The following is a 12,329-nucleotide window of genomic DNA, read 5'->3' as shown; positions in this document are numbered from 1 at the left end:
TCCTCTCGCACCAGCAGGTAGGGCTGCCCTCCTGAGGGTTCAGCATTCACTGCCAGCATCTCTCTGAGCGGGTTTATCAGCCTCTAAACAATCCCCACCAGAGCTGGTTGTGCCGAGAGCCTTTTGCATGCTAATGGCAGGGGAGTGCCAGATTCAACAAGAGCCACATGGAGCCACTCCAGGCTGCGGGAATGAAAAAACAGAGATTGAGTTATTGGGAAAACCAGTTCGGCTTTATGGAGAGAGATTTTCAGGGCCTCTCAATTATAGACTTATAAATCCTAAATGTAATTCATAAAAGCTGCGTGTGGCAGAGTGAAGGTGACGTGTCATCAGTCACTGGGAGGGGAGTGCTGGAGAGCTCCCAGGGCTTGAGAACATTCCCTGCACCCTCCTGAGTCCAGGTCGGTGCTTGTCCAGGACGTGGCTTGGAGGTGGGGATGCCCTGCCTTGCCCTGTGGAGGGGTGAGGGAGCTGCTGTGCCGTGCTGGGAGAGCTGGGGCTCGGCAAGGGGGGCCTTTCCCCCTGCCAGGGTCTGTGCCAGGGAGAGGGAACAGCTCCAGCCCCCCGGGCCACCACCCCTGGCAAACTGCAGGGACAGTGTCTGGGCTGGGGGAGGACTGAGCGGCTCTGCCCTGCTGCCTCAGGGTCCTGCTCCGTGCTGGGAGGTGCCAGAGCTGTGCCAGGAGAGCCGCAGTGCTGGGCTGGGAAAGCTCAGGGCAGAGCACAGAGTAAGTTTTCCAAAGCCCTTGGAGGCTGTCAGGAAAACTCATCAGAGGAGGAGGCAAAACCTCCCCAGATGCTGCTGGGAGCTGCTAAGTGCTCCTGGCACAAGTTATTAATGGATTTAAAAATGTGCTCAAGCGCTGTCCCGCTGCAGACTTTCCTAAATGAGGACATCAGTGGCTGAAATTCCGTGATGGAGAGCCGTGGAGAGCCCTCTGCACACGCCAGCCTGTGAAAGGTTTGAAACCTGCCGAGCATTGAGGGGGGAATCGATAATCTGGAGTTAAAGGCTCCCTGGGTCCCTTCATTAGGAACTTTCCTTCTCAAGAGCTTTATTAACTTCTGGATCAAACTGCCCAGATAAGTCTTGAAGACAGAAATTACTGTGTCAGCGAGGAGGAAGGATTAGAGATAACAGGGAATTAATACTGAAATGCATATGCTATAAATATAACAGGATTACACTGGAGTTATGTAAAACCCCCTTTGCCTTCCTCTGAGCCTCCTTGGGTGGGCAGGGCTCAGGTGGGCAATCCCCGGAAGTTCTGCCCTCACCTATGGCTCCCTGAGCACCTTTTCTTGTCACCTTAATAGGAGAATGGCTTCAAACTGACATTGGACAGGAATTGTTCCCTGGCAGGGTGGGCAGGCCCTGGCACAGGGTGCCCAGAGCAGCTGTGGCTGCCCCTGGACCCCTGGAATGTTCCAGGCCGGGTTGGGTGGGCTGGGAGCAGCCCGGGGCAGTGGGAGGTGTCCCTGCCGTGGCAGGGGTGGTCTCTAGGATCCCAACTCTGTTCCCCTCAGTCTGGGATCTCGGGGCCCTCTCTCCTGCCCCAGGTCACAGGAGGTGCAGGCTGGAGCCCTGTCCTGGCAGGGAGCAGGTCCTGTCCCTTGGGAGCCCCATCCCTGCCTGGGGAAGCCTCCAGCCCTCCCTGGGACAGGGTCAGTGCCTCCCTGGGAGCCCTCTGCCCCTGCTGTCCCCATGGGCTTCTGGGCTGCGCATTCCCTGCCTGGAAATGAATATTCTCAGGCCTATTTTTGCCCATTTCCTCCTCATTCCAGGGCTTAGCAGAGCTCAGGCTGACAGTGAGGGCTGGGAGCTGTCAGTCAGGAGGGCTGGGCCCTGCCTGCAGAGCCAACACCGGCTTTGTCCGAGGGATGATAAATCCTGGGCTCCTACAGCACGGAGCTGAACTTGGAAAATGAAGCATTTAAACCAAAATATTGCAGTCAAATTGCTGGTGAAAATCTCTTCATGTTGGCAGTGGAGTTGGAGGGTCTTTGATCTCTCCCAGCTCAGATGTTGCTGCCAAAGAGACTTAAGCTTAAACTTCACTTTGTAAAATAGACTTTTTTGACGGTTTGCTTTAAAAAAAATAATCTCCTCCTAAGCTCAGGAAGCAGGGACGAGTGGGCAGCCCATGAGGAGATTTCCAACCCAAATAACGCAGGAAGGAGCCACTTTCAGCTGCTTCTGTTGCTTCTGTAAATCCCGGGCTTAATCCGTGGAGCAGCGGGGGGGATGCGGAGTTTGAGCCCCGGGAGGGCAAATGCAGAGCTGGGGTGGGGGTCTGGAGCCTGGGGAGGGCAGGGGGCTGCTCCCTCTGCTGCTGCTGGGGAGGGCAGTGGGGAGGGCAGGGGGCTGCCGGGCTGCCCTGGTGTTGCCAGGGAGGGCCAGGCTCGGGTGGCAGCGGGGCTCAGGCCGGGTGGAAGTGAGGAGATTTGCACGGCTCAGGGTCGGTGCTGTGCCACTCCTGCCTGAGAAGCTGGAGTGACACAACCCCGCCGTGGCACCTGGTAAATGGTTTGGGAAAAGGCTGTGCCACCAACCTCTGCAGGAGGACTCTGGGACAGGGCCAGGCTCATCCTGCAGTGCAGCGCTGCCACTGCCCCCAGTGAGCTCACTGCTCTGGGCTGGGACGGGGAGGCTCCTGCCTGAATTGTTCATTTTCAGATCAGCTGCTATTTATAAATCTCTCTCTTTTATTTTAGTTTATTTTTCTATCTCTGGATGACCCTAATTTTGGCTGAGATGCTTAGAAAAGCAAAGAATGCCAGGTTACTTTAATCTTCTCAGAGTTCAGCAGTCCCCTGGGCTGGTGGCAGAGCTGCGGGCGCCCGTGGCCTGCAGAGCCCCGGTTCTGCTTTGCAGCACTTCAGGCAGGGCTCCTGAGGAGCTCTGCAGGGCAGGAGGGACCTTCCCAGAGGCTGTGCTGGCTGTGGTGAGCACCGGGGGCCCCCTGCACTGGGAGGGGATGCTGGGCTGGCAGCACCGAGGTGCACTCGAGGGCCAGGTGAGTCCCAAATGGAGTTTGCTGAGCTCTGTTGAGAGGCTGAGGTGTTGAGACGCCCCATCCCTGGCACAGCCTGGCTCGGTCAGGGCTGCTGTGAGCCATTGGGGGCAGTGTGACAGGAGCCACCGGCTGTCCCGGCTGTGCCCTGCAGCCCAGCCTGTCCCCCGAGCTGTGACCAGCAGAGGTGACACAGTCCTGGCTGTCCCCTGCAGCCCAGCCTGCCCCCGGAGCTGTGACCAGCAGAGGTGACACAGTCCTGGCTATCCCCTGCAGCCCAGCCTGCCCCCGGAGCTGTGAGCAGCAGAGGTGACAGTGCCCTAGGGCAGCCAGATGTGTCTGGCATGGGCTCAGCTCGGCTGCACCTCCTGAGGGTTTGCTCCAAGTCAGAATCTCTGAATCCCAGACTGGTTTGGGTGGGAAGGGGCCTTAAATCTCCCCCCATTCCACCCCTGCCATGGCAGGGACACCTCCCACTGTCCCAGGCTGCTCCAGCCCCAGTGTCCAGCCTGGCCTTGGGCACTGCCAGGGATCCAGGGGCAGCCACAGCTGCTCTGGGCACCCTGTGCCAGGGCCTGCCCACCCTCACAGGGAACAATTCCTGCCCAATCTCCCATCCAGCCCTGCCCTCTGGCAGTGGGAGCCGTTCCCCATGTCTGTCACAGAGTTCATGATGAAGAGCCCTCCTGGCTCTCCTGGGGGCACCTCCAGACACTGGAAGGCCGTGGCAGGGGTTGGCACTTGGGGCCACCCGCGGGGCCAGCCTGGCACGTGGCATCCCAGCGTGGGCCAGCGGCTGCCCGTGGCCTCCCCGCCAGCCCGGGCACCCCAGCAGGCTGACCTCAAAAGCCTTCAGACAGACAGGAGTCTCGTTTCATAAGAACATATAAAGATCCAAACACGGAATATTTAAGCCGGTGTTATGCAATGGGACCTCTTTTAAGTCGTGATTTGTAAAGGCAGTTCAGATAATTTCCTGAAAGACATTCTGCTAATGATTAATTTAGAATATGTTTAATTCAAGTTAGAGAGATCAAAGAGGGAGCATTTTCCCTGTAATGCCATCCGTGGTTTCACACTTTCACCAGATTCCAGGCACTGGGGAGTGTCTGGTTTGTCCTTCCCTGCAATTCCTCTGTGAAAACTGCAGAGAGCACTCTGCAGTCTCCGTGCGGGTTTGGGGCAGGGGAAGGGAGAGGAGCCTGGAGTGCATCCCAGTGAAATTCGCTCTGAGGGTGAGGAGGCTCAGGATGCTGTGGGATGCGGGGTCAGCCCCTCCCCTCCTGCAGCCGCGGCCCCAGGTGGGTCTGGCAGTCCCTGGGGTCTTGCTGGGAGTGATTTCGCGGTCTGAGCTCCGTGGGGCAGGAGCGGGGCTGCTCGCTGGGCTTCAGCAGCAGCTCCAAACCCCAGTGCTGCCTCCAAAACCTGGGGCTGGCACGGTGTCTAGAGGAGAGTCTGGGCAAGGGTCTGGAGAAAAGGGGGCTCAGGGGGGCCCTTTCCACTGTCTCCAGCTCCCTGACAGCAGTGGGGACCCCCAGAGGGGCCGGGCTCTGCTCCCGGGACAGGATGAGAGGAGACGGCCTCGGGCTGTGCCAGGGAGGGCTCAGGTTGGACATTGGGAAAACTTCTCCCTACAAAGGGCTGGAGCCCCGTCCCTGGAGGGCTTTAAACCCGCGTGGAGGTGGCACCTGGGGACATGGATTGGTGGTGTCCTTGGCAGTGCTGGGGCATGGTTGGACTCGATGGTCTTGGAGGGCCTTTCCACCCTCAGTTTTGTGCTTTACCTCGGCAGGGGCAGGCTCCAGGCTGGAGCTCGGGCTCCTCCAGGAGAGCGCCAGGCCCTCCCCGGCCTCTCTGCGGAGCTGCTTCGTCCCCGGTGCCCCGCAGGGCCGGGCCGGGCCGGGTCTGCAGCCGGGACCGGCACTGCATCCCCGGGGCTGCCAGCCCGGGCCCCGGGGCGTGGAACCGCTGTGGAACCTCTTCATTTACAGCACAAACTCATTCCTCCTGCGGCAGCGGGCCCAGGAACGGGTTAATGCTGTCCCGTGGGGTTCCCTCCGCAGCCCGTGTCTGCTGAGCGGCTCTTTGATCAGATAACGCACTTGTTTGATCAGATAAGGCGTGTGCTCCGTGTATCTGTCAGGAAGCGCTGCGCTCCCGGTGTTTGTGGGGAGGAGGGAGGCTGTCAGGAGCGGCCTTTGATCGGCGGAGATGCGCGGAGCGGCCCCGCCGGGCGCACATTCAGCAGCCCGGGGCTGCCCGCGGCGCCAATCCCTCGGGAATTCTGCCGGGAGACAGACAGACAAACGGGACGCGCTAATGGCTCGAACGATGATGGGCCATTGGCAAAGCAAACGGGGCTCTGAGCCCCGGGCGGAGCGGAGGAGGAGGAGGAGGAGGAGGAGAGTTTTGGGGTGTGATGGCCAAATCTGGGGGGCACAGCTGGCCCAGGTGCCCCTCGGGTGGGGCAGAGGCGGCTCCGGAGCCGCAGGTGTCACTCGGGGCGCTGTGAGGGGTTTGCGCTGTCCTCGGGGTCATCTCACCGGCCCCAGGCCCCCCACGCACCCCCAGGCCCTGCCCCAGCGCCCCCCGTGCTGTCACGGAGCCTCTTTGTCCCGCAGAGAGATGCCAAGGGCCAGTACCTGTTCGACCTCCTGTGCCACCACCTGAACCTGCTGGAGAAGGATTACTTCGGCATCCGCTTCGTGGACCCCGACAAGCAGAGGGTGAGACAGGGCGGGGGGAGCGGGGCTCAGCCTTGTCCTGGCACCCCAAAACCGGGCTCCGAGGCAGAGGTCTGGGACAAAATCTGGTGGGGGCCCTCCCCCAGCAGCTCTCCCCCGCCCCGCTGCTGGGCCGGGGGGCTCTGGCAGCTCCGGTGGGGCCGTTCCTTTGCCAGGGCAGAGGGGTTCGCTCTTGGCCCCCTCAGCCCCCGGGGACCCTCCAGGGAGGGCTCTGGGGTGCAGCCGGCCCTGGCGGCAGCAGCGCCGCTGTCCCGGTTCCCCGGGAGCCCGGCCTCGGGCGGGATCTGTGCCCGGGGCTCTGCCGGGACCCTGCGCGGGGCTGAGGCACCCCGAGGTGCAGAGTGAGAACTGGCGCTGCTGTGAAGCAGAGCGAGGTCCCCTGGCAGCGTCTGCGGAACCATTTCCAGCAAGGTTCGCGTTTTAACACCGAGATCGGGCCATTTGACAGCTCCAAAAGCCCGAGTGCTGCCTCGGGCGATGGAGAGCGAGAGGAGCGAGGGCAGGAGGCAGAGGCAGGCGGGCCCTGGGCTGAGCCAGCTCCCGGCACGGATCCGTGTCCTGCAGCGCGGCCCGCGGGTGGGGCACAGAGCCGGGCACAGAGCCACAGAGCCGGGCACAGAGCCGGGGCACAGAGCCGGGCACAGAGCTGGGCACAGAGCTGGGCACAGAGCCGGGCCACAGAGCCGGGCACAGAGCCGGGGCACAGAGCCGGGCACAGAGCCGGGCACAGAGCCGGCCACAGAGCCGGGCACAGAGCCGGGGCATAGAGCCGGGCACAGAGCCGGGCACAGAGCCGGGGCATAGAGCCGGGCACAGAGCTGGGCACAGAGCTGGGCACAGAGCCGGGCCACAGAGCCGGCCACAGAGCCGGCCACAGAGCCGGGCCACAGAGCCGGGCACAGAGCCACAGAGCCGGGCACAGAGCCGGGGCACAGAGCCGGGCACAGAGCCGGGCCACAGAGCTGGGGCACGGCCAACCGGGGCCCCGGGCAGGGCGCTGGGAGCGAGCTCTGCCACTTCTCCGGGGACAGGCGGGGACACAGCTCTGCCCTGTGTCCCTTCAGTCCCTCCTTGCCCTCGGAGCCCCGGGCTGTGAATGAGAACCGCTGTGGGCTCGCAGGCACAGCCGCTGATAACAGCCCTGCCTTGCGCTCCCCACTGATCAGTGTGAGCCACAGAACAACCAATTCCTGCCCCAGGGCTCCTCTGGCTCGGCTGTAACGCCCTGCTGCCTTCCAGGGCCACTCACAGACACTCAGGTGGCTTTTCTCACCCAGAGCAGAACCCTCCTCATCCTCCTCCTCCCCACCTTATCAAGTCATAGCTGTCAGCCTTTAATCACCTTTAATTACCTTCTTTCCCTTTCAGCATTGGCTGGAGTTTACCAAGTCGGTTGTGAAGCAGATGCGGGGTGAGTGTTGCAGGTGGTCTGGGCAGACCCTGTGCTCCTTTCACCTCAGAGGGGTTCCCGTTTCCCAGCTCCGGGGTCACTCCCCAGCCCCTCTCCCAGAACAGGCTCCCCCAGAAGCTGCTCTGGCGGGCTGAGAGCAGGATTGTCCCCAGGCCAGCTCAGGCCACCAGGCTGCACCGAGAGCAGGGCAGGAATGACGGGGGTGAGGAAGTGACATTTGGGGAGTGGGTTGGGTGGAGGGCAGACAGAGCCACTGGCCCCCCACAGCTTTTTCAGGGGCATTGCTGTACCCATGGCCACTCAGAGAGCAGTGTCTGCCCTTCCTTACCAAGGCAGCCTGGGAGGAGCAAGACAGGTGGGGCCGCAGGCAGGATCTGGCTGGAGCAGGGTGGTTCAGGGGGACGGGGACAAGCCCTGCCCTGTGGTGACACGGTGTCCCTGCTCCTGCAGCCCAGCCTCCCTTCACCATGTGCTTCCGTGTCAAGTTCTACCCCATGGACCCCGCGGCGCTGAAGGAGGAGATCACCAGGTGAGGGTGGGCACTGCTGGGGACAGGCCAGCGCCAGCAGTGGGGCTGGGGCTCATGGACAAGCTCATTTGGGAGTCGGGGAAGAGCAGCAGCCACTGGGATTTCCCCACCATCCCGGAGGCTTTGGGGTTGTTCCTGCTGTGGGGGAAAAGCACAGGAGTCCCCACCTGTGCCCGGGGGGGAGCACAGGCTGAGGGTGGGCAGGCCCTGGCACAGGGTGCCCAGAGCAGCTGTGGCTGTCCCTGGATCCCTGGCAGTGCCCAAGGCCAGGCTGGACACTGGGAAGTGTCCCTGCCATGGCAGGGGTGGCACTGGAGGGGCTTTAAGGTCCTTTCCTGCCAGAACCATCCCTGGGCTCTATGACTGAAGCCCCTGGGTTGGTGTTTGGGTGCAGCCAGTTCCAAACCCACATCCCAGGGCAGAGCCCCGTGACACCATCGGCTGCTGCTCAGAGCCCTCCGCTGGCACTTGTAACCAGCCACGGGTGCCCTGCCCAAGCACATGCCCAGCTCGGGGTGTCCTTGTTGTGCTGGCTGGGGAAGGTTTGAGTGTCCCCAGGTCCCCTGAGATGGCCTGGAGCAGGCAGCCGTGCGGCTCTGACGTCAGGAGCGCGGCCGCTCGGGGAGCGCTGCCACGCAGAGCTGGCAGAGCCTCTCCTGAGCTTCTATCTTTAGGGGCTCTTCGTGCTGCTCTTCCTGCCAGCAGGAAGGACACGCAGAGCAGCGGCAGCAGCTTTGGGAAATGAGCTGTGGTGGTGGATCTCCAACAGCCCCGGCCCCTGGGTAGCTCTGCCTGGGCTGGAGCCTCCACTGAGGGGTTCTGAGCGGGCACCTTCAGTGGGGAGCCCCAAGAGCCCCTTCCACGAGGTCTGAGAGGGGCTTTGGACAAGAGTCTGCAGTGCCAGGCCAAGGGGCGATGGCTTCCCACTGCCACAGGGAGGGTGAGATGGGACATGGGGAAGAAATTCTTCTCTGTGGGGCTGGTGAGGCCCTGGCACTGGAGCAGCCTGGCCCAGCGTGTCCCTGCCCATGGCAGGGGTGGAATACAGAGGAGGATTTCCTCCCCAGGCCTTGTCTAACTCTGCCTTCTGCCACCCTGCACAGGTCCAGGCTGAGGCCCTCATGCAGGTAAGCTGCCCCTGCTTGCTGCCCTTTGGGGTGTGCCTGCAGCTGCAGCTGGAACCCGGGCTTAAAATTCACTTTTCCCTGGACTGAGTCCACTTTAATACCAAGATCTCTCTTTAATGTGCTTGATCTATGAAAATTAATGGTTTACCTCATCATAAACTCAGATTTGAGCAATGAGGCGTGACTGAGGACTGCAGAGTGAGAGTCTGGTTATTTAAATTCATTTCCAAGTGCTCCCTTTTGCTCCTTCCCTCCATGACTTATCTTTTACCAGCTAAAGGTTTTCCTGAATGCCACATGACGCAGCCCAAAATGTTACTTACGTTTAAATTTGTTGGAATATGTGATTTTTCCGAGATAGTTTGTCCTTTAACTGGGCACAGAGACAGGGATGGGGAGCACAGGAGTGAGCTGGCCCTGGTGATGCGGTGCTGGTCCTGGTGAGCACGGAGGAGGGACATGGGTGCACACACCAAGACCTACAAGGGCACAGAAAGTTTGGGAAGGAGAAAATCACGTTGTGGGGAAGCTGAACATCCTGGGAAAACGCAGCAGATGCTGGTGGGCTCTGGATCATGAGACCCCCTTCAGAGCATCGGGCACCTTGGTGGGCTGGGGCTCACAGCTGGGCAGAGAAACACGGTGGGGGCCCAGGCCCATGGAGGTCTCCTCCAGCCCTCGGGTCATGTGCTGGCCCCAGAGCAGCGTGCCTGGAACACCGTGGGCTGGAATGGGGCTGGGATGTGGGTCTGAGCCCCAGTCCTGGCCAGGATCAGCCCAGCCGTGTTTGGTGAATGGGCTGCTGGCAGAGAGGTGTCAGGGGGCAGATATTCCTTGTCTAAACTCTCTGTTTGGGTAACCGAAATGGTGCCTAATGAAGAGGCTCTCCTCCTGCCCAGGTACTTGGTGTTCCTGCAGATCAAGAGGGATCTGTACCACGGGCGCCTCCTGTGCAAGACGTCGGACGCGGCGCTGCTGGCGGCCTACATCCTGCAGGGTGAGGCTCTGAGCAGGGTCTGCCTGTCCTGCTGGGGACCCTTCACCATTGCCCTGACAGCAGGGCACCCCTGGCACCCCCAGAGCTGCCTGGGGGAGGGAGGGCGCGGGTGCTGTGCTCCCCCTGCAAGGCCACACCGGTGCGGGGGTGCGGTGTCCCCAAGAGCAGCCCTGGCTCACCCAGCCCTGCCCTCCCGCCTGCTCCTGCAGCTTGAGCAATTCAGAAATTCGGGGCAGTGACCCTCTGCTGCCGGGTGACTGCCACACAAAGAGCAAAGTGAACTGGGGGCAGTTCATGCCTGACCAATGATCCCCCAGCGGAAGCACAGCGGGGTCGGAGCGGCGCTCCCGGCTGTGCCGAGCCCTGGCTGCACTCTGGGGTTGGGATGATGCTGTGGGGTTGGGATGCAGGCTGTGGGGTTGGGATGATGCTGTGGGGTTGGGATGCAGGCTGTGGGGTTGGGATGCACGCTGTGGGGTTGGGATGCACACTGTGAGGTTAGGATGATGCTGTGGGGTTGGGGTGCACGCTGTGGGGTTGGGATGATGCTGTGGGGTTGGGATGCACACTGTGGGGTTGGGATGATGCTGTGGGGTTGGGATGCACACTGTGCTCTTGTCGTGCTGCTTTTCCCCACTGGATCTGTCTCCCACCAGCTGAGATTGGGGACTATGACCCAGGCAAGCACCCAGAGGGCTACAGCTCCAAGTTCCAGTTCTTCCCCAAGCACTCGGAGAAGCTGGAGAGGAAAATCGCGGAGATCCACAAGTCTGAGCTGAGGTACGGGAGCTGTGGGTGATGCTCAGAGCACTTCTGTCCCTCTTTGGGTTTTCCCTCACGCTGTGGGCTGAGCCCTCACCCCTCAGGGGTCTCATCCAGACCTGCTCCCGCCTCAGCCAGCACAGCCCAGGGACCTTGGGATGGGGACAGTGACCGAGGCCCTCATGAACCCCCTCCTGCCCTCAGCCCTCTCCAGGGACCATCAGCAATCCCCCAAATCCCATGGCACTGCTGGTGCCTCTGGAGCTGTGTCCTGGAGGGTTCCAGGGAGGAAAGTGGGTTTAACTTCCCAAAACCCCATCAAAGTCGTGTCCTTCTGTGCCAGGGGCTGCTGCCCTCTGCCACCAAGCTCCCCTTTCCTTCCCCCCGATGAGATGTTTGTGCTGCAAGCAGGGAATTCATCCCTAACTTTGGCAGGTGCCTTTTGACCCTTCCCAGTGCTGCCAGTTCAGTGGCTCCTGTGGGTGTAGCTGGCAGGAGAGGATGGGCCAGGCTTCCCTGCTGGGCTCCTGCTGATCCCAGGAAAATCTGATGGGAATGTGCTGTGGCTGATGCTTCATCACTAACAGAACCCCTGCAGCTGCCTTTCACCTTCCTGTCTGCCATGGAATATTCCTTTTTTTCCCATTTTTTCCCTCCTGCAGTGGGCAGACACCAGCTACTTCAGAGTTGAATTTCCTCAGGAAAGCCCAGACTCTGGAGACCTACGGGGTTGACCCACACCCGTGCAAGGTAAAACAGCTCCTAAACCATCCTTAGGCTGTTGCTGGGCTTGGATTCCTCTCTGTGGCCAGAGATGTTCTCCTGAGGTGCCAGGGACTGTCCCAAGTGCATTTGTCACCTGCCAGCAGCTCTGGGGCAGTGTCAGGGGCTGTGCTGACGCTGCCAGCCTTGTGCAGCCCCATCCCCGGGCAGTGAGTGCCCGAGGGGAGCGGGGAGCTGCTCTGAGACCCGTCCAGGGCTGTCAGGGATCCACAGCAAAGCGTTTTCAGAGCAGACAGCCCTGACAGGGGGGTTGCTCCTCTCCTGCAGGACCTTGGAGGCAACAAGGTCAGTGACGTGTCTGAGGAGCCAGCAGGCATTAATCTGCCTGGGACAGTCCCTCCCTCTGCCCTGCCCAGCCCATAATCCAGTTTGCTGCTGGAAATGCTCTTTATTGACTGAGGATGTCACTGCTGTGGCTCTCTGGTCCCTGGTAATCCCGTCACATGAGATGGATGTGGGATACAAAGCAAACAGAAAATTCTGCTCTCAGGCAGTGCCTGTGCTGGGGGTTTTCCCTGGGGCTTTGCCCTGAATTGTGCCACATAAATGCACAGTTGCTGTAAATTGTGGAGGGTTTCCTCATTTATGGGCAGTTTCTCAGTACCCAAGAGTTTGGGTTGCTCTGGATTCCCTCTAAAGCAGGGGCTTGCCAGCTCCCACCCATTTGTGACCTTTGCTGCTAGAGCCAGGTAATTGCCATCCTTTTACTGCTGGAACCTTTTGAACATATTTGAATTACACAATTTAATGTTCTAATAACAGCTAAGGACAAACATACACACTTGTATGTCTGTCAGCAGAATTCTGCCTAATTCATCAAGAGCTGCTATTAACACGCTCAAAGGATCTGGAAACCAAAGTTAAATGAGGCTGATTCTGTTCTCTCCTCTCCAGTGGATTGTGGAGAGTTTGGATGAGGGGCTGTTCCCTCTCACCCTCAGTTCAGTGTCCCTTCACTC

General features: G+C 60.6%; 1 protein-coding gene across 3 annotated transcripts in view; it reads left to right on the top strand.

Annotated features, from left to right (window-relative positions):
- Positions 1-12,329, top strand: part of FRMD5 (FERM domain containing 5) — a 58,323-nt gene that overhangs the window by 37,544 nt on the left and 8,450 nt on the right. For 2 of the 3 annotated variants that reach the window (XM_063412708.1, XM_063412706.1), the window contains exons 2-7: positions 5,639-5,743; positions 7,130-7,172; positions 7,623-7,701; positions 9,728-9,825; positions 10,482-10,605; positions 11,250-11,337. In XM_063412708.1, the coding sequence (XP_063268778.1) occupies positions 5,639-5,743; positions 7,130-7,172; positions 7,623-7,701; positions 9,728-9,825; positions 10,482-10,605; positions 11,250-11,337 (537 nt within the window). The remainder of the gene's footprint in view (positions 1-5,638; positions 5,744-7,129; positions 7,173-7,622; positions 7,702-9,727; positions 9,826-10,481; positions 10,606-11,249; positions 11,338-12,329) is intronic. The other variant, XM_063412707.1, reaches the window with a different exon arrangement.

Source organism: Prinia subflava, chromosome 15 (genome assembly GCF_021018805.1).
Source record: "Prinia subflava isolate CZ2003 ecotype Zambia chromosome 15, Cam_Psub_1.2, whole genome shotgun sequence".
NCBI classification, from domain to species: Eukaryota; Metazoa; Chordata; class Aves; order Passeriformes; family Cisticolidae; genus Prinia; species Prinia subflava.
The sequence above is the reverse complement of the archived record's forward strand: the minus strand, read 5'-3'. Positions and strand labels throughout refer to the sequence as shown.